The sequence below is a fragment of the Hesperophylax consimilis genome, chromosome 2, assembly GCF_061612785.1.
Source record: "Hesperophylax consimilis isolate HC1 chromosome 2, BYU_Hcon_1.0, whole genome shotgun sequence".
Lineage (NCBI taxonomy): Eukaryota > Metazoa > Arthropoda > Insecta > Trichoptera > Limnephilidae > Hesperophylax > Hesperophylax consimilis.
In genome coordinates, this window is record NC_142837.1 from 36,026,628 (window position 1) to 36,049,437 (window position 22,810).

General features: G+C 36.5%; 1 protein-coding gene across 3 annotated transcripts in view; it reads left to right on the plus strand.

Moving 5' to 3' along the window:
* Positions 1–22,810, plus strand: part of Impbeta11 (importin beta11) — a 41,915-nt gene that overhangs the window by 5,629 nt on the left and 13,476 nt on the right. Inside the window, exons 4-13 of one of the 3 annotated variants that reach the window (XM_089642516.1) lie at positions 4,262–4,421; positions 6,734–6,980; positions 8,444–8,725; positions 9,644–9,825; positions 11,096–11,281; positions 12,202–12,301; positions 13,304–13,536; positions 14,491–14,655; positions 15,749–15,959; positions 18,069–18,339. In XM_089642516.1, the coding sequence (XP_089498642.1) occupies positions 4,262–4,421; positions 6,734–6,980; positions 8,444–8,725; positions 9,644–9,825; positions 11,096–11,281; positions 12,202–12,301; positions 13,304–13,536; positions 14,491–14,655; positions 15,749–15,959; positions 18,069–18,339 (2,037 nt within the window). The remainder of the gene's footprint in view (positions 1–4,261; positions 4,422–6,733; positions 6,981–8,443; positions 8,726–9,643; positions 9,826–11,095; positions 11,282–12,201; positions 12,302–13,303; positions 13,537–14,490; positions 14,656–15,748; positions 15,960–18,068; positions 18,340–22,810) is intronic. The other 2 variants (XM_089642524.1, XM_089642532.1) reach the window with 2 other exon arrangements.

Sequence of the window (22,810 nt, forward strand, 5' to 3'; positions counted from 1 at the left end):
CTGACAATCTATGAAATGCAGTGTTTTGTTTAAAAAGATAATTGTTTCAAGGTGAAAGGTCGCGCATCAATTATATTCACGAGTACTTATTGATAAACGTTTTTTTTAAGTGAATTAACATGACTTCTAGAAGACAATATTTAAAATGTCCGATATTTGGTGTAAGTGTAGAGTTGAAAGAGAATATCCTACCTACGTATGAAAAAGTGATGAAATTCTACGAATGGGTTCTATAAGACTTAAAAGTAAGGAATAACACAACAAAATAACCTACGTTTTTGGAAATTGCCGAAATAGTTTGAACGAAAATTGAAGAATTGTGGATAAAATCTTCTATTCCAATTGTCACACACAAAAAAATCTTACAGTTATTAAAAAGTTATCACTCGAAGTGTTATAATTTGAAAAAGTCTTTGAAGAAACTGAGGAAGAAAAAAAAAGATAAGTTAGAAGAGTTCAGAGTACAAAGTAGAAAGATTTTTACATAGCTGCAATTAAATGTAAAGAATTTGTAAGCTGTACTCGTTGGAGAGAAAAAAAAGTGCCGAAAGAGGAACAAATGTTTTTAGAAGACCAACGCACTAACTGACTAATAGCTTTAGGAAGAACGGATCTTATCTAGAGTAAAAAATGCTGAATAGAAGATTATGTACTCTAAAACAAGAAATGAGGCATAATAGATAGGATAAAACTAAGAAGAATAAGACAGAAAGTACGCGAGCAAATTTTAACCGAAGAAAGAGTAACAGAAATTCCTTCATTATATTTCGATGGAAGGAAAGACAAGACGGCTAAAACTGTTATAAAAGATCGAAGAGGCTTAGAGTGATTGTACAAGAGGAACATATTTCGATTATAAAAGAACCAGGTACTGTAGGTTGGGTATGGGGTTCCAACATCGGGCAGTGCAAGAAATATTGAAAGAGCTATCCACAGCTTTTTAACGACTGAAAAGATATCACTAGATGGTTTAATGGCTGTTGGCTGTGATGGAACAAACACAAATACAGGGAAAGTGGGGGGCGTGATTCGTCTTTTGGAAAATAGACTATCTCGACCATTGCAATGGATAATTTGTCTCTTACACTTCAATGAGTTACCATTGAGGCATTTGTTTACCTATTTGGATGGCCCTACTGCAGGACCTAAATCATTTGCAGGTCAAATTGATAAAGCATTAGAGATATACTACTATACTACTGTCACTTAATTAATCTCACAAATATCCTTAGTTTTCCATAACTTCCTTTCTTTTTTTAAATTTAATATATTATTATATTATCCTTCACTACTATCAAAAAAATACTACACCAAACATACATTTATGTACAATGAATTATTTAAGTACTAACTAACAACATTTGTGTACACTCCCCTTCCATACACAAGCAAATGCTTTCAATGGAAGAGTAGTAAAAAGACCCAAGATGTAAAATGAATTATGTACCATGTAAACATATTATTAAAAATAAAAAATAATTACAAAAAAAAAAAAATATGCGAGACGCTGCCGTTGGCCAACTTTGAAAAGATAGAAGGTGAACTACCTACACAAATATCCACAGATCTCAAGACAGACCAGAAATATTTACAAGAAATTACTAATGCTGTCACAAATGGATCCTGGTCTCCTGATTTATTACAGAGAAACCCAGGTAAACTACCCCATGCCCGCTGGTTGACAAGAGCTAATCGCATACTGCATTTGTATATTTCTACAGAAAATCTACAGCAAAATCTTGTGACTTTAGCAACGTTTGTCGTATATCATACGCTCCTCTCTGGTTTGCTATAAAAACACATTCATCCTGCAAAGATGGTTCAAATCATTTATGTAAGCTCATTAACAGCACTAGATATTTGTCCAACAAGTTGTTAGCGATAGTGGACCCTGTTATAATTCGAAACAGTTACTTTGCTCATCCAGAAAACTTGTTGAGTATGATAACAGATTTACGTAAGCACATTAGAGAACTCGCTGCAAGACGCATTTTAAAGGCTCGTCAAGTTAATAAAAATTCTGTTTCGCGCATGTTTGAGGTGCCAAAAGTGGACTTAAATGCTTGTTCTTAGACGTGACTGACTGGCAAGAAAATATATACGAACCCCCAATACTAATTGATATTTCCGATAAGCAGTTACAAGATCTTATTGAAAATGGAGAAGATACAGTGTTGGAGTTTATGAGACTGCCTCGCCACACCCAGGCTGTGGAAATATCTGTAAAAGTTGTGACAGAAGCAGCTCTATGTGTATTCGACAAGACAAGACGAGAGGTATTCATAAAATCTAAATAGGGAATTCTCTTCACACCAAAAAATCACTTATTATTAATTATTCACATGCAAATGTGAATGGTAGCAGAAGTCGGGGACGCCCGAGGAAGACATGGCACGATCAAGTGAATCAGATACTCGAGTCGGGCCATGTCAAGAGTCAGAATAATAGAAGAGTATGTATGAGACGATGTATGAATGTGAATGAGGCAAGGAGTGTGTGCCAAGACCGAGTTGTTTGGCGGTCCGTCCTCTCTGCCTACCCCTGCGGGGAAACGGCGTGATGGTTAGTTAGTTAGTTAGTTAGTCACATGTAGAAACACTTCAGACACAAGAATACATAGTTTTTATAATTTTCAAAAATCATTTATTAAAGTTATAATGACTTTAAAAACAGACGCGAACGAAATATTTCAATGCAGCTAAAAACGCCCGGTGATTGATCAAGCGTTCAAGGGCGAACGATGACGTCACTGTTGACCGGCCCGAGTAGATCCTGCAAACCGATGGCGGCAGCGGCGGCAAAGGTGTGACGTAGCACTTGTGACATAGCGGTCAAAATGGCGCATGACCGTTTTCAGAGCCGAAATAGCACGCAATTTTAAAACAACTACAAAAAATTGAAAATGCATTTAAAAAAAAAAGAAAAAAAAGAGGCACATAATAAAATAATTATTTTTATTGAAATAAATTATTTACAAAATGCACGAGAATTCCCTATTAGCATCTCGAAAACTCATGCCAAAGTTTGAGCCGAAGAAGGATTTTTGCTATAAAAAATGATTTTATTCATACCAACATAACTTTCTGAACCCGTGTTTACTTTTGAAAAAAATGTTTTTATTAATTAAAATCTACTTTTATTTTATTATTTAATGCATAATATATTATATTTACTTATTATTTTGTTTATAGGTGTTTAATACAAAACGTCTATAAAACCTTAAAATATAAATATTAAGTCTATGGCGGGACCTCAAGCTGTCGAGCTAGAACTTCCAAAATGAGAAGTAATATTTACAATTACATAAAGCAACTTTTACTTGGTATTCCAATTCGAATTTTGAAAAAAAAAAAATTTTCATATAAAAGTGTTCCACCCTAATGTGTAAGCTCAATTTTTGCTCACTTCTGGTGGAATAGATCAAACATTTTTGAAATATCGAACTGCTTTCGGTAATTATTTCCCCAACTGCAGCACTTTTAAGCACAGATTACGGAAATTACACTTTGTTTCAACAATTACTACTAGAAAAAACTATTTACATGCACAAATTAGGTTATTAGATTCGTATATTGGGTTAATTAAGTAATTTATGCGTATTTAGATTGAAATAAAACTCTTGCAAGTATCATTCGATACAAAAAGTCCAAAATGGCGACAATGGGATCGTTTTGGTAAATTTTTAACTTTGAATAAAAATGGAATTATAAAGCATCTTTTGCCATCTATCCTGACGTGAATCGTTGTTTCTTGTAGTAATTAAGTTGAAACGAAGTGTAATTTCCATAATTCGTGCCTATTAAAAGTGCAGCGGTCAGGGAAATATTTACACTTCTTTCTTGAGCAGACAATCAATCTCTGGATCTACGCTAGAAAATGGATCATTGATCATACAGAGTTAAAATGTACCATGATTGAACATTTTATTGAGTGTGTAACCATTGTAAGATTCTGTAGGTTCAAACGAAAGCAATGGGTTGTATATGTTAGAATGTTAGATAATAGGACATCAATAATATTGTCCAAGTACCTAGGTATCACAGTGGGAGCTACCGAGCTCCAGAGCCAGTGAAATAATATTTAGCGGTGGATGGATCGCATGGATAAGGATTGGAGTAGGACAGGAAGGACTAAGGACTGGAGGTGAAAGGCGAAGGACACAGCCTGTACAGAGCATTATGATTTGATTATTAATACATTACCTTCTTTTCACTTATTGTTTCAAGATCTTAATTATGACATTGTTTTCTGAATTCCTTAGATTTGACTGTCCAGCGCAATGGCCAGAACTGGTGCCAACCCTCCTGGAGAAGATGAAGAGCTCCGTGAGACTGGAGCAACACCGAGCCCTGCTCATCTTCCATGATATAGTTAAAACCCTTGCTGCTAAGAGACTAGCCGTGGACAAGCGGATGTTCCAGGTAATTAATTTTCTTGAATAATCTATGTTTATTTTGCGTTCATTGCACTAAAGATTGAATGACCAGAACTGCCCGAAGCCGATGGAACTATGGAATCCTTAATTGGAGTATGCTGTGAGGTTAAAGGGAGTGGAGAAAGAAGTTTAGGAGGTATCCGATTATTCAGATCTGGGTCCTACTCTGTATTTTTCAGGCTAACAGTAAGTTTGTGGTTTAACCTTTCCTTGCCGGTGTCATCAACTGAATGGACATAGTCTCTAATTACTAAAATATCTCTTTAAATATACTAAACACAGAGTTTATATTCTAGATATTCCTCTCCAATACATTTATGTATTGGATGAAATAATTACATGGTATAAATATTTCCCGAGTGTATAGTACCGGAACACGAGGATTATTTTTTTAACACAAGGGAAGGGTTAATATGGGTTTGTGATGTGACTAAACCGGCGGTATAGACGTTTTGAAAGATACAGACTAGGCCTCCTGATCAACAAACATGTTTAATACCAGAAGAAGTATTTTTCCAGTCCCCTGAAACATCTTAGGCAAAATTTCACTATTCTTATTTATATAAGTGTTAGACAATTTTGAAATATTTTTTGTGTGGAAAATTCAATTTAATAACCAGTTGGTTATGTTTGGTACTAATGTGAAGAGATAATATTATGTTTCATTGGCAAATACTTCCATACAATTCTTACAATTTTATTCATTCATCACAGCATGTTTTTCAGTTCATCAAACATACTAATTTTGGTTGTCTGTGAAGCGCATTATTCTGGCATGAAATTTTTCACATTCAACGAAATCAAATTTGCTTTGAATTTAAGTTTTTCAAAATTTGAAGTGCTTGTATGAAGAATAATTCAGACAAGCGATAAAGTAGGTAACTGTACAACCTGTTTGCTTGCGTTACTCGAAAAACAATGGATATTATTTTATAAATTTAAAAATTTAATAAAACTTTTCAGTTTCAGTTTATGTTTATATTTCCACTGTCCCGAAGGAGGTTGAGTTCAACTGAAACCGGTCGACCTTCATTTCGGCCCCGATTTCGGTTGCGCTCAACCTTCTTCAGGACAATGGAAATATAAACTTTTTAGTTTCAGTTAATGTTTATATTTCCATTGTTCCGAAGGAGGTTGAGTGCAACTGAAACCGGTCGACCTTCGTTTCGGCCCCGATTTCGGTTGCGCTCAACCTTCTTCAGGACGATGGAAATATAAACTTTTCAGTTTCAGTTAATGTTTATATTTCCATTGTTCCGAAGGAGGTTGAGTGCAACTGAAACCGGTCGACCTTCGTTTCGGCCCCGATTTCGGTTGCGCTCAACCTTCTTCAGGACGATGGAAATATAAACTTTTCAGTTTCAGTTAATGTTTATATTTCCATTGTTCCGAAGGAGGTTGAGTGCAACTGAAACCGGTCGACCTTCGTTTCGGCCCCGATTTCGGTTGCGCTCAACTTTCTTCAGGACAGAAGAAATATTAACTTTTCAGTTTTAGTTTATATTTCCACTGTCCTGAAGAAAGTTGAGTGCAACTGAAACCAGTCGACCAATATAACTTAAATAAAATGATTTAAAACAAAGTAAACCATTTTTCATTTATATAATGACAAGCCACAAAGTGTTTGCTTTCTTCGATATTATTTTAGTACTGAAAAATAATAAATCTGGGTTACGCTACCACCTATTTCATGTTATTCTATATATTACTGAAATTGTCTTAACTAGGACTTATTTATTAATTACGTATTTCTTTAAAATAGGTCTACAAGTGACTACTCTATTTAAAACACTATCTAGAACATTCCATGATGGAAATACAAAGGCATTTTTTTGGTACACGATAGAAGCCCGACTTTTGGTACTCGATAGAAGCCTGATTTTTTTTTTACTCGATAAAAGCGTGACTAATTTTAATATTACGGTAAAACTCGCTTGAGAAGTTTCCATTTAATAAGTTTTCATGCTTGAATTTCGGATTTTTCAGTCCCTTATTCAAGACTGAATTTGAAAAAAGGCTCAATTTATCCCACATACATATAAGGTTTTCCCGTTTAAGAAGTTTTTTTTTCCAGCCTCTTAGAAAACTTCTTAAGAGAGTTTCACTGCAGCTGAATGCGGGAAGTTTAAAATAAATTCATAAAAAACACCTACAGCTACCCAAATTTGGGTAGCTATCGCTTGATTGGTTAAAACACATTCTTTTTCATTCCAAATTTTAGCAATAGTGATACATTAGAAACTTGTTAATTTGAAATTTGCCAAACCTCAAACGAATTAACGAATCAATTTTTTCCAGGAACTGACCACAAATGTATTTTCCTACATTCTGGGCATTTGGGATGAACATACGCAGACCTTTCTGCGGCAGATACAAGAAGGCGCCACTACTGAAATAATCACGGAGAATCTGGAGAAGGCCCTCTACTCCCTGCGCATCCTGAGGAAGCTGACTGTCTTTGGGCTCAAGAAGCCCTACGATAGCCAGGACGCCATTGCCTTTTTGAATGTTGTGTTCGATAGGGCTAAGACTAGTCTGGAATGCAGTAAGTTGTTATTAAAATATTGCCGGTTTACTGCCAGAAGTAATTTTTTTATGATATTTTTGTCAAAACTGAGTTAGAAGTCATGATCTACCTATTTTGTCGTGCTTTAGTAAATAAGTCATTATGTAGAATAACATGTTGTTTTAGCTAATTGAGCTTCTTAATAGACACAAAGTGCGAATAGTACCAATAATTGTCAAAATCAAATTTTAATGACTTTTTAAAGTGGGATATTGTGCAGAAGTGCATATAAAATATGTATAAAAATTATAACTAAACCATTTTGGTGACTTTTTGCGAGACAAATATTACCAATCGTTATATGATGTTTGCAAAAAGTCACTAAGTGCAGTTGTGCAATGACGCTGTAATTGCGTCACCGTAATTTGGGGCAGAGAAAGGCGTTATCCTTTCTCTGTTCCAAGAGACTTGTAATTCGACAGAAGATTCAACCAACACACAAAGTAAACACCAGATTTCTGCACTTACCAGGCTTGGTGATTCCTTGGTTTGATGTCCAGCGGGGCCCGCACTTGGGAAGAATGTTCGATTAATCACAATCACCCTTTTTCACATGTGTGCACACAATCGGCGAGCATGTGCTACGAATAATGAGATTTACACGTGGTTTTTCTCTCCGGTCTTTAGTCGATGACGGTTGAATTGTTACTTGCCGCACTTTTTCCTAGGTGCGTGCTATTCCATGTACAAAATCAAGTGCAGAGTTTGAATTCCTCCCCTATGGTTGGTGGGAGCAGAACAAAGCTGATAACGCCAGAAAAATTATAAACGTCATAACGAAACAGCAGTTTTTATTGTTTTTTTTTCCTATTAATATGAATAAAACATAAAACGGCATTTAAAAAAGTCTACTTTGTTATTATTTTAGCTTGTTTTATAATTGGGTGCACGCATTGTGATTAAACGTAGCGGTTTTGGAATTCAGTACCACCATGAAATAGAATTAAGTAAAAATGCCAGCCAGGTTTGTACGCGGTTTGGTGTTTTCAGTTATTCCAAAACCGCTGTGTTTAATCGTGATGTGTGCACCCACTAACTGATTAAAGTAGCTGAAACTTTAATGTGGATTATCTCAGAAACGATATTTTGTTAGTTAATGACTTCTGGCAGTAAGCTGATGATATGTCCCCTTTAATCCCTTTTATGTTTGCCATTTTTCAGTAAAAATAGAACCTAGAAATGAAAGGTTGAACCTGGGTGTCGAAGAGACCCACGTTATCAGGAGGAAGAAAAACTAGTATTTTGTTCTAATCATAGAATTAACTTGTTCTTTCGTGGCAAATGTCTTGTGACTTGTCTTCTGGCTGTGCACCAGTGCTGAAGAGAACAATGACGTTCTGAGCAACTTCCATTTAAATAATGGTAAAAAACTCTACGTAAATAAAAAAACGTTTGCTAGATATGATTAAATCTTTCTGCCACACAATACTATACTTTTTCAGGAAAACTGCTGAAAGGCCGTGGCATCTACCTCCTCGAGCTGTGCGAAAAGTTCATCATTCACCTGACCAAGGTGGCACTGGGAGCTCTGCTGACTCACCCGCTGTCCTACGTTCCCCTGGTGGGGCCCACTCTGGAGTTTGCCGCCTTCTACTGCTTCACGGAGCAGGGGGCCCACCTGTCCTATGAGAGGTTCACCATCCAGTGTCTGAGTCTGCTCAAAGCCGTGCTGCTGTGTGTGGAGTACAAACCTGCTAAGGTGATGGAGCAGACTAAGGATCCAGGTAATGTGTTTAATTATTTCTGATTTGTCAAGAGTCTATTGAAAAAATTTTCACTTCAAATCTTGTCCATAGTGGCGGTAATGGTCCCAGGGTGGGATTTGGCCTCCTCCATAAATGTTCCCCACCACCACACGATATAATTGATGGGGGTCTGCTTTATAGCGATGAGTCATTTATGAAAGAGCCACACAAGTAGAAAAATTTAAATTTGTGAATATAAGTATTTTTGGATGATAAAGCTGAAAAAAGAAACCAAAATTCGTTGAAAAATTAAAAAAAATTATTTTGATCACATTATTACTTAACTTAAACTGTCGGTTTATGCGATCGGCGCTTGGCATATTTGTCATTATTATGTTGATAAAATTTTACTTCGGTATTGTGTTGTTTGTTAATATGATGTAACATGCATGGAATTTTTAATTTTCAAATTTAATAAAAAAACAAAAATGGCTTTTTTTTTTTCTTTTATGTGTATTGTACTCAACTTACGAATGAATGGATTAAAATGCATTAATTGAAATATCTTATTACATGTGAATTTATTTTACTTCCAATATGTATAAGCTCCCTACAGTCAAATGAAATGTTTAACAGCCAATGTCTCAGATCTCACTTTTTCACCTAATGCTCTTTTTCCACATAATGGCTCAATTATTGATGTCCTGTTCTCGCTAATAGCAATAAGTAGGCTATATATAAGACAAAAGGCTGTTTCTTATTAATATTTGGCTTGCGTGTCATTTTTAGAGGTTTATCCGCAGTGGCGGTTCTCCACAGGGGGACGATGGGGTCAGACCTCTCCAGATATTAGTGAAACCTGCTAAAAGAAAAAAAACATTCAATGCCTTGTATTTATCTTATGAATGGCAGAGATAATAGGTTGGCCCAAATAACCTATGGTGACCATTGTTTCAGCCACCTTGCGGGCCCACGAGACCAAGCAGAGCATCCTGACAGAGGAGACTGTGTCCCACATGTGCCGCCACTTGGTCACTCATTTTTTCCTGCTGACCAGCGATGACCTGGCACTGTGGGACGCAGATCCAGAAAGTTTTGCCACGGACGAGGCGTGCGGCACTTGGAAATGTAGCCTCAGAGTGAGTTTATCTTTATGCATATTCTAAACATTTACAGTTACATTTTGATGTATTCAGCACACAACACTCTTATTTTTATATAAGCTCATATTTTAGTGACTAGAAAATTAGAAAATTAGAAACCACTATTCAGAATCGAAATGTAGCTTGAAATGAGTAAAGCTATGTTTAGTAATCAGTTGTTATTTTTCAACCACACTTTTCCCTGTCTGTTTTCTTTCCCCCACATTCTTCAGCCTTCTTCTTCCGTCCCTCATTTTCTTTAGCCTCACAACATTTCGAGTTTGTCTTAGTCCTGCTTTGCTCTGACTCTTGTGTCGAATTCACAATAAGAACTATTCATCTTTCGGAAGGACGTGCACAAAATATAAAACTAACTTTTCAGATGCTGTTGTTTTCAATTTGTGCTCAGGTCAATTTACAAAATGCTTATTAAAAAAAATCGAGGTTTAAAACCCTATACCCTTGCTGTGTGTAAGATCTTTAAGTTTTTTAGAGTTTTATTTCTCATTAAGGAGATAGCCTTATAATTCTCACATGGTTGTGAAATCTTTTTAACCAATGTTTAAAGGAGGGTTACACACCTTTAGATTGGAGAAGGGCTGTGATCATGCCGTTATACAAAGGTAAAGGATCACGTATGGAATGTGGGAATCAGAGGGGCTATTAACCTGCTAAGCTCAGTTGGTAAGCTGTATGGTAGAATTTTGATTGAAAGGGTAGAAAGGAAACAAAAGGATAAAATATGGGATGTGCAAGGTGCTTTTATGAGTGGAAGGGGGTGCATGGACCAAATCTTTTATGTTTTTTTGTATATAAAATGAATCTTTGTGAAAATGTGTTCAAAAATATATATAAACTATGTATAACTGATTGTTTCCCCAATAAACTGAAAGAAAAAAATTAAAATGATTAAAAGATACCTACAATTTAAAATTATTCAAATACATAATAAAGCTTCTTCATTGGATCTCCAAAATTGTGTGATAGAACAGAAGAATTCCTACAACTTTGTCACATCATGGGGGTTGACAATCATAGTATACAAGATTATCCAACTACAAATCCAGGTTAAAGTTAGATGAAAGTTGACAAGTTACTGGTGCAAGTGAGTTTTCTGGGCTTCATTCAACATGGTTATGATTGCCCTGATATAGCCAACCTCCGATTGGATAGGACACCAGTATAAGGAGAAGAAATATCTATTGCTTACATGTTAAGAATTGTTTTCTGAAATAAATTGTTGACTCCCATTTATATCATTTTCCAGCCATGCACCGAGTCCGTCTTCCTCACCCTGTTTCACGAGTACCGGTCGGTGCTGACCCCAGAGCTGGTGCGCCTGCTGCAGCTGGTACGCCTGGAGCACCCTGACCCCGGGGACCTGGCCGGGGTGCTGCGGAGGGACGCCGTCTACAACGCCGTGGGATTGGCTGCCTTCGATCTATACGACGAGGTCAATACATATCCAATTAGGTTTTTATGACTGAATTATTTGGTTTTGTGATATATTATTTCAATTGACACTGTATTATATTGCCTGACCTAATCTAATCAACCTCTGTCTTGTTTCGCAAACACCACATCGAACCTTACCTAACTTGACCTAAACTGGCTGGCCTTAATTTTTCGGTTTCATGACAACACAACATCGGAGAAAAGTGAAGAAAAAGAACAAACACACATCACTAACCTAAACTAACCTAGATATGATTTGAGATTTTCATGGCCAAAAGTATTATCGTGATATATTTTCAGGGTATTATGCCATGTAGCTCTACCTCCTTCATTAGCCAAAGTTTTGGGTAGCATTTCAGTGTTCATCATCAGGGCAGTTGTGTGTTTGGAGCGCGTAATCAATGAACTCCTTTAGGATAATGAGCAAGTCTTGCAGTTTTTCATCGGTTACATCTAAATGTCGTGAAATCAAATTTTCATATGTAGGTAATAGAATATTATTGTAGTATATAATTGTACTTTTAGAATAGATATGCACTAGATATAAAATGTTATTCGGATGTATCATCAAAAATTCTAAATTCATTTGTTAAAATCTGCATAGCTTCTTAACCACAGAATACAGAATAACACGAGAAGTGCCTTTTGGGTGTGTTTCATAATCCAAATATTTTCCCAATCGAGGCTTAAATTTCCAATTGTAAACTGTATTTACGCAATTCAAATGGGATGGAGATCTAAAATGTAAGGCGAGATGTGAGTGAGACGGAGCGATGGGCTATTAGGCTAACATTTGTTTCCTTTCAAATTTGTATGGAAGGCACTTCTAGTTTTCTTTTTTGTTCTATGTTCTTGAGCCTTTGTTACCGAGTAATGAGATTGAGACATTTTATTAATTTTCTGTATTATTGTTTTCAGATTGACTTTGACGAATGGTTCACTACCGGTTTAGTGCAAGAGTTAAAGATTAAGGACAACAATTTTAGAATTATCCGAAGAAGAGTGGCTTGGTTAATAGGTATGTTCATTAGCTTAATTAATACATAAGAAAGTACAAAATACAGGGTGTGCGGGGGTAAAGTGCACTAATTTCGGGAGGTGATTCTACATGATGGTAGGATTCAAAAAGATTAATAACTTTTTCCAAAATTCTTACTTTTGTTTTCTATACAAAAATACCTACTAAAAATCCTTAGTGTGACGTACGAACTTACCCGATAAATTAACTGGGAGAGAGCCGAGTATCCACGGAAACCGCATGTAAACTGAGAGTTTGACGTTTAAATGTGCTACAAAATTGGATGTTTTAAACCCAATTCAAAAAGAAAATTGCACTAAAATAACAAAATGTAGTTACACTTTTTACTCCCGGCGTGTGGCGCGTGCATTTCCACCATGTAACCTGTAAACATAATGAATATTTGAACGTTTTTTTGTAGGTAAAACCAGGCATTGTTACAGTAATTAAATAAAAAAAATTACACACAGAAGAAACAATTTTAACAGTTAGGAAAGCTCATAAATAAATAAACACAATGTTAAAAGTAAGTTTTAGGAGAAAACACGCCCTGAAAAAACATGTTCTTTTAAGTATATCTTAATAAATACACACTAGATAAAGGCACACTGAAGTAACAAATTAATAATCAAGTTTTTAAAGTCAAACGCTGCTTAAATCAAGTACATAAAATTATCAGATCTACTTTGCTAATAAAATAAAAGCTATTGACACGACACATGACAAGTAAAGTTGCATTCAAATTCAATACTGACTGATGCGGGACCGGTACACGGGATGGTAGATTTGGCAACAAAACAAAATAATAATGCCGGCCGCACACGGCGGACCAATTATACCCTCTTACCTGAAAAGTATCTAAAAGTTGGAATTTAGAAAAAAATTATTTATATTTTTTACTTGTACTATCATGTAGAATCACCCCTGAAGTTAGTCTACTTTACCTCCTGATACCCTGTATAATAAGATTTTGCGTAATGACGGTGTTTTGTTGATTTCCAGGTAAATGGTCAGGCGTCAAAGTGTCGGGTGACCTGCGCCCGCTGCTGTATCAGGCGCTGTTGGAGCTGCTGGCCCCGAGCGAGGACACGGCAGTGCGGCTGGCGTCTTGCGACGCGCTCAGCCTCACCATCGACGACTTCAACTTCAGCGCTGAGCAGTTCACTCCGTTCCTGCAGCCCGCCTTCTCGCTGCTGTTTGACCTGCTCAAGGAGGCGGATGAGTGTGACACCAAGGTATACCCTGATAATAAGGAGATTTTATAAGTTTATCTATTCAGATGTGTGATAATACATCTTGGTGCATGCGTACCACGCTACTAGAATAGTGTTGCCTGTAGCTAAAAAGATTTATTCTTATCTCATTTTTCAATCTTATGTCTGCCTCAGATCTGCCTGCAGCTGTTTATGTTCGACTTTCTGTTAATTTCTGTTTCTAATTTGTATAAAATTTTATAACTTGGTTGTTTAGACTAAATTCTTCATATGCGGTTTATCAGCATGTACCCGAAAGATTTTCAGAAATCTCAAGAAATTTCAGTCTCATTCCATCAGTATATACAGACGAGACAGAGCGGGTATCACATTATCCACCGTCTATCAGTGTGATAGAAATATTTTTAATTGAAAAAAAAATCATTGGACGGCAAAATTATATCTTCATTTTTACACCATCGGTATACGTACCCTGCTATATAAACCGTTCTGACTGTTATAAACAATGTCGCATGTGCAATGTGATAACTTTGCATTAGACCTAAGACGACCGGTCAGTGGCTGAGTTGATACCGCCTTCGGGTCCCACCCAAGCATAGTGTGTTCAATTCCACAGCTGGCTAAGTCCTCCATCACAACACAAGCAACATTTTCCGCTTACTGTGGTGGTAGTAGATTTTCAAATATTATCAGGGTATTCGTAACACGGGAATGTTTGTCTTTCTTTTTACAAAAAAAGTTTTTTTGGTTTTGAGAGAATATAATGTTGTTTTGATATTTTGCACAAACCCCTATTGTTTTTTCCATTTAAAAATATTTTATGACAACTTTACAGTTCTAAAACAATTTGCACACGCGGCATTGTTCGTTCGGACAGTCGATACGCCCTCTGAGGTTTCATAATCGCTAAAGTCAAATTTATTTGGTTACTATTAAATTGTACTCATATAGCTGTCTTAAATTGTTCATGTCTAGATGCACGTCCTGACAATCCTCTCCTTCATCGCTGAGCGTAACGGAGAAGCCGTGTCCCAACACGCCGAGGATCTGCTGCGGTACCTTCCGTTGCTTTGGGAGCATGCTGAACAACACAACATGCTGCGCTGTGCCATTGTATCCACACTTGTGCAATTAGTCAAGGTGAGAAAATTAAAAAATTAACCCATCAGTTATTTTTTTGCCTTTTAGTACACAGTACATTGACAGCAGTAGAGGATTTTATTTTTATTTATTTACTCACAAAAGTTGTTTTGTCTTCTTTTGTGTTTAAAATAATTGTACTATATTCCAAAAACTCATCGACTTCCATTGGTTGCGTGTTTGCAACAGATTTATCAAATTTTGTGAATTTTTTATTAATTATTTTTATATGAAATGAAACAAAAGTGAAGTGACAATACATTTGTATAATTAAATGTTTTTTACTTTTTATAATAAAAAAACAATTGTTAAGCAACAAAACAATTGTAAAAAGTTACTCTACTTTTTAAATCAAAATGTTAATGTTTTTGATTGTTTTAATGTCCATTTCGGATATTAAAATCTGAAAGTATTTCATCTGCTGTCAAAAAAAGCATTTCATTTTAGGATACATTAAAAATCAGTGAGTTTATCGGAAAATTAATGTCAACCGACAATGTTTTTAAATAAATCTTGAATCTGATCATTTAAAGTAACTTGACGGCAAAATCTCAGAATACCCCACGGGTTAATGAACGATACAGCTCAAGTTTTTTTTTAGAAGGTACTCATACTTGGCTTTGGATGCATAATGTGGGAAATGGTCATTTCATAACTTCTTGATAATTTAAATTTACTTGTGACGATATTGGATTCGTCACCCACTCTTCCTGAATTCTTTTTTTTCATATTTAACTATATAAAACAAACAATAAACACAAGTTGTCTTTTTCTACTGCTAAATGAATAATTCATATTATGTAAGCTTGCGTAGCTCAAATTGGCTTTAAATCGCAGTAAGCAGTTCATATGCTTCCTTATTAATATTTGGAGGTATGATATTAAGTAAATCGAATGCCTGAATCGAAAACCGAACACTCAGAAATCTCCATCGCTTGAGTGGTTTTTAAATTGACAGGTAAAACATACTTGTATCGCTATTTTCTATTTATTTAATTTTCCTGCTAACAATATAAACTGGAGATAATTGAGGGAGGCCTATGTCCAAAGGTGGACATCAGGAGACTCGTAGTAAAATAATAAACAATTCCAGGCACTGGGAAGCTGGGATACGCCAGACATGCGTCCTTTGGTGCTGGGCGTGCTGGAGGAGGCCACCAATAGTCAGGGCCCGGCGCACGTGTACCTCCTGGAGGACGGCTTGGAGCTGTGGAGGGCCGTGCTGGTGAGCACCCCAGTGCACCACGCCTGCTCCGACCGCCTACTTCAGCTGGCCAGCAACCTGCCGATGCTAATGGGTAAGGGTAAGTAGGGTGACCACTGAAATGCTTAAATATATATTTACCTTATATACCTTACTGTACCGGACAGCAGATAATTATGACATAAATAATTAAGGAAATGAATATTTACTGTTATCATGCATTTAACGACGCCGAATCCCTTTTGAAGCTTATCACCGGACGGACACGTATCATGTGTCAAATGGGATTTAACCCTAGTAATTAAAATTTGGTTATTTTTCTTGGTTCCTTAATGCTCTCATGCATCCTGTTTAGAGATAAGAATTACATTAACACGTGTTGAATTTGAACTCAATAAATATGCAAACAACTGGCACAACCAGTCAGTTGTCCGACGACATTCGCAAGTTGTGTTTCTTTGAAAATCCTTACCCAAGGTACCCCCGAGAGGAAACCGGCATTTACAGTCGATGTCACTGGCGTAGATGTCCAGTACACTTACATTATATCATGTAGTGAGGCAATCTTAAGGAATAATGGGTTCATGTATCACTTTTCATCGGTTTCCCCATTTGTAAAGCTTATGAAAACAAAAACAATTTACTCCACAGGACTCTTGCGTGTCTGTCAGAAATTGTGTGTAATTCTGATTTACAATAAAATTCAAATAAATGGATTCAGTCAAACTTGGTTATAACGAGGATGAGGGGACTGCCTAAACTTGCTCCTTATAGCTGTTAATCGTTAACCTCTTCAAAACAATCAACATATTATTACTATCATCACCTGGTTTCCAAGAAAAATATCAATTGACAATGAGTTGTAATACAAAAGAAGACGTAAAAAGGGGACAAATTTGGGAAGCTCAAATTTCGCATGACTTATTTCATGATAATTTTACATTGTGCCTAGTGGATAGCAATGGTTCACATAGCCTACAATTTTACTGATATAGTGTCATAAGCATATGTATCCATCCCTATCAGCATAGGAAATTCTTGAATATTTATTTTTTCAGACCCAAGGACCCGTTTGTGTGTTCAGAATTGTGTTGACAAAATTATTTGCTCGTTATATTAGTGAATCGATCTCGTTATAACAGTCAACAATTATATGAAGATAAGGCTGAACTAAAATATTATTATATTGTAATTTCTCATTATAGCCGTGAGCTCGCTATAGCCGTGATCGTTTATAACGAAGTTCGACTGAATTTCTGAAAGTATCCTAAAATATAAAACTGTTTTTGGAAGGTGATGAAATAAATACGCTTTCCAATTTTTTTCTTACAAAAATAGATGAATTAACAGGGGAGATAGGTTACTGAGACAATGCGCGTGTTTTCACCGAACTAGGTCCAGTTGACAAACGTGTTATTTACTGTGACATCCATACAAAATTTCTCGTCGCTCACTTGTGACATCATGCTTGCCACTGACATGCTCAATAGTCAGTGGGCTATTGCAACTGGTGTCGCGAGGAACGCATATAGAAACAAATGGCGTTCATAATAATATAGCTGTTTCGCCCGTGAACATATTCTTTGAATGGGTATCTCTTTCTAATGCGTTCCATTCAGTTATGAAATATGTTATTTGTAGCCATTTCATTCTTTCAGACATATTCGTTGTGGCTATTCTTTTCTTATATGTTTCGTTATTATATTTCAATCTAGAAACAGGAATGTGCTATATTTTTTGTTCGATTATTATTATCATAGCACGAATTTGTATTTATGTTAATGATTGGATATAAACAAATAATTTTTGAAGTATTCAAATTTCGAATGCAAACAAAAAGTTTTAAAATGGCGTATTTTCATGTAAACTCTGAAATTACCGATAATGACAAAAAAAAACCCCCACATATTGCATTATATGTAAATATTATTTATGGTAACCTAACTTTTTTGTAGTTTCATATAAAAATAATTGATAAAAATTCACAAAGTTTCATAAATTTTTCTCAAATTGCGATCAGAACCTTTGGTTTCATAGAATTGTACATTTTAATTATTCTGTGGTTATTTTTCTTGATTTGAATATAAAGTGTGGTGTTTTCTCTTTTGTAGCACTGTTTTGTAAAGTTAACTATGCAGTACTCTCTTTTTCTCTCCCTCACTCATTTCAATTGTTCGGAATCTATATTATCTTATTATTTTACAAGTAGATTCTCCTTTTATTTCAGACTTGACAACAGAATACCTCTGGATGGTGGTTTACGTGGCGCGGGCCTATGTGTTGCTCATGCCTGAGGAGTTCCTCTTGGGCCCCGGGGCCGAGGTGATGGGTATCATGGACAGCCTGCTGGCCGACATGAAGATGGAGGGCATAGTCCTGGTGCTGAAGCTGGTGGAGGCCTGCATCCGGGCCCCACTGCCCGAGAGGAACCAGTTCCTTGGAGTGAAGGTGGTCTGGCCCACACTCGTCAGGGTCCTAGTGTGAGTAAACCAGCCTTAAACTAACATAAAGGAACCAAAATAACTTATACTCATTATAAACTAGCCCTAAGGGGTATTTCACTATGTCGGGCTAAATATCTGAATAGCTATCCGTTGGCTGGCTTTAAAGTTCAGAATAACTTCGTTATTCAACGGCGACTGTTTCTGCTATCGTGGTACGAGAACACGCCGTCAGATGGAATGCAGGAAAACACTTCTTCTTCTTGACATATAAATTTATTAATTCACAATATAATTGCAGAGGATCTTATTTTCCTCTGCTAAAACTTAAACTGAAAGAAATAAAGGTCTAGTTTCCTCTATTCTTCAGTTTTCCCTAGGTTTACATAAACCTAGTAATTATCTCACGACTGACTGCCTAGGTACGCATGTACCTACCAGTTATTTCAACACTCGCTCCTCCGTAGGTACGTCTGTACCTACCCGTTATAGCAATACTCTAATACTGTCCTTTTTCTGGGAGGTATCTGTATTTAAACTAAATTCTGAAGGACATTTTACCAAAATAAAGATGTTCCACCCGCTCGTTGGCAAACAACATTCTTAACATAAAATAAAATGCATTTAACTATTCTTAATGATACAAACGTGACTTAAACAATAGAAATATTTTAAAGGAATTATTTTGAGGAAGATGAAACTTTATTTGGGGTTTTTATTACTATGGGACAGGGGTGGGAAAGGTATTGGCAAATATTTTTAGGCATAATGGTTTAACTAGGGTCATCATAAAATCGAAGGCGAACAGCTCTATTTGAAAACTGCCGCCGCTTGCAGTAAAATGTCACCAATTCTTAAATCATAAATGATACAAACAAGGCAATATGTTTATAAAAATACCAGGCCAAAGAATTGTTTTATTGTAGGGTCGAATCTGCAAATGTGGGAAGCTACATTAACTTTGAAAATACGAACTATGGGAACGGGCCTCCTGAAGGCTAAATTTTATTGAGCAATATGTAAACGTCGCATTCTCGAAGATCCATACCTCCTCCCGTGAAGATACTTCACAAAATAGGCAAAGAATGCGACTGTTATCTTTATTAGGTACCTACTGCTTGTCTACGAAAATTACCAGTTAAATTTATTAAAATTTCTAACATACAAATATTTATGCTACTCTTAAAACTAGAAATTTCGTGAAATATGTAAATCTTATGACTAAAAATTATGTAGTAGGTAATGTTTTAAAACTAGAAATTCCGTAAAAAATGTATATCTTATGACTAAAAATTATGTAGTAGGTAATGTTTTAAAACTAGAAATTCCGTAAAAAATGTATATCTTATGACTAAAAATTGTGTAGTAGGTAATGTATTAAAACTAGAAGTCCCGTAAAAAATGTATATCTTATGACTAAATGGTTGTAGTAGGTAATTTCGCATTCACCTCCCCCCGTGAATTCATTTCACCTAGCGGATAAAAAGAATGCGATGGTTGTATCTTCAATACTGCTACTTTAGTAGCCGGTCTGCGAAACGTACCGTGATTTGTTTGAATATCTACAACGCGAACTTGTCCATCGGCTCCGGGGTATACTTTTACTACCATACCCTTTGGCCAGGTATTCCGGGGCAACGTGTTGTCACATAGGATGACTACATCGCCCACCTTTATAGGTGGTATCACGTCATGCCATTTAGAACGTTTTACCAGTGTAGGTAAATATTCTTTTACCCATCGTGACCAAAATTGGTCGGCAAAAAATTGTGCAATACGCCATTGCTTTTTTAGGCATAAATCGCCGTGATCAAAGACCCCTAGGATTGGGGTGTCATATTTATAACCTAACAGGAAATGATTTGGTGTTAGACTTTCAAAATCCTTGCTATCGAGAGAAACGTGTGTGAGTGGTCTACTATTAACTATATTTTCTGCTTCTAACAGCAATGTGTGCAAAGTATCCGGACGTGGTGCTTGCTCGCGTAATATGGCGTAAAACGTAGTTTTAATTGATTTTATTAGACTTTCCCAGGAGCCTCCGTGGTGAGGAGATCCTGGCGGATTAAATTTCCAATTTATTTTCCTTACCGACATTTCGTTATTTAATTTGTCCTGGTTTAGAGATGATAATGATTCTGATAATACCTTATCAGCACCTCTAAGGTTTGTTCCATTATCACTCCAAATAGTTAGCGGGTAACCGCGCCTAGCAATAAAACGTCTGATTGCTAGTATGGCGGAATCCGTAGTCAGGGAATCCGCGATTTCAATATGCACGGCTCTTGTTGATAAACATGTAAACAAAACACCGTACCGTTTTTCATTTCTGCGCCCTATTGTTACTTTCATGGGACCAAAGTAATCCATGCCTGTGTGTGTAAAAGGACGTATATGATGTTGTAACCTTTCCATAGGTAAACATCCCATTAGAGGTGCCTGTGGTTGGGCTCTCTTATTTTTGCAAGTTTGACATATATATTTAATTTTTCTAATAGACTGACGCGCATTAAGTATCCAATACTTTTGTCTTATTGCATTTAAGACGTGTTCAACTCCACCGTGGCTAGACATCTCGTGAAACTGTGTAATTAATAATTGAGCTAACTTATCTTTATTGTCGAGAATTATCGGGAAGACTGTACTTAATTGTACGTCTTCAATCGCCGCAATCCTACCCTGTATGCGTATTATTCCATTTACATCTAAATACGCACTTAATTGTCTTAATCTACTATCTTTTGGCAATCTTTCGTTTTTGGATAAAATTATAATTTCTCTATGAAACGTTCTTTTCTGAGACTCTTTTATAAGAAAATGTTCTGCTGAAGTTAAGTCATCAGCAGTAAGAGAATTAGTTTGCCTCTACATTTGTTGATGAATTTAAAAACGTACGCTGTAGCTCTTAATAATCTTGAATATTTGGAGAATTTATTTAAGTCTATGAAACATGCCGCCGATGTGGTGAGTAAGATAGCCGATGGTTTTAACTCTAATAGTTCTTTGTTTATGCTATCACACTGTTTAGCCAAATTCTCTTGCGGCCATACTTCTGGAGGTGATTTTAGGAATTCGGGACCAGAAAACCATCGCCCCTCTAATCCTAAATCTGTCATCCTAGTATCTCTGGTAGCCTCATCTGCTATATTATCTTTAGTTGGAAGCCACCGCCAGCATTCTGAACCAACTGTTTCTTCCAACTCACCTAACCTATGCGCAACAAAAGGCTTAAAATTTCTTGAATCAGATTTTAACCAGCACATTACGGTTTTTGAATCTGTCCAAAAATGTTTCGAGTTAAAGGTGAGCGTGTGTTCACCGATTATACATTTATATAATCTACTACCTAAAAGGGCTGCTTGCAATTCTAAGCGCGGAATTGACATCGGCTTGATTGGGGCTACGCGGGTTTTGCTAGCAATAAAATTTACGAAGACCTGACCATTAGCATTTTGAACACGACTATAAGCTACACAACACATTGCCTTTTCGCTCGCATCACAGAAAATATGAAGTTGTCTGTCTACGGCGTTTTCACCATCGCATAAAATCTCGTAATACCTAGGAATTTTAACTTTACTTATTGACCTTAAGGCTTCCAACCACTGAAGCCATTCATTAAAATTACGATCATTTAATTTCTTATCCCAGTCAGTACCCGACCTCCATACATTTTGCAGTAGTATTTTAGACCGAACTGTCAGGGGTGCTAAAAACCCGGGCGGATCGAATATTGTCATAATGACTTTCAACATCTGCCTTTTCGTGGGTCTTTGCTTCCCAGAAATAATATCCCCGGGAATTTTTTTGAAGCTTAGATCGAATGACAATGTGTCTGAATTTGGATCCCATTGCAAACCTAATGTTCTCTGTATGTTTTCCTCTTGTTCGAAACAAACAACATTCTTCGACCTGTGGGCTACTGGAATGTTTTCTAGCGCCTCTGGCGCGTTACTTGCCCAGCCGGTGATATTAAACCCGCCTTGAGCATGTATGTATGTAATATCTTGTATTAATTTCTTCGCACTTTCTACTGAATTTACACTATCTAAATAGTCGTCCATGTAATGTTTTGTTTTTATTGCTTCGACGGCCTGGGGATACTGAGATAAAAATTGATCCGCGTTTTTATTTTTTACGAATTGCGCCGAACAAGGTGATGATTTTGCGCCAAAAATTATAAGAAGAGAAGAAACCGCGTCACGCGCCTCTCCTTTTAACGCTTTTTGTAATGTATATAAATTTTTGCTGTCAGATACTTTTAAGAAGTCTGTGGTATGATGGAATATTAATTTGAACGCAATCCATTCAATTGGATTGCCGTTAAATGTGGGAAGATCATTAACTTTGGGCCTGGTATTATATAAAGACATTGCCTTACCAATTGATTCCGCGAGACGGTCTTCAGTTATAGCAGGTGTTGGTCCCTGGAATCGGCCCTGCGACTCTGGCCACTGTTGCCCGTCGCGTTGCTCTGCTAAGTTGAATGGCTGCTCTGATGTAGGCAGCT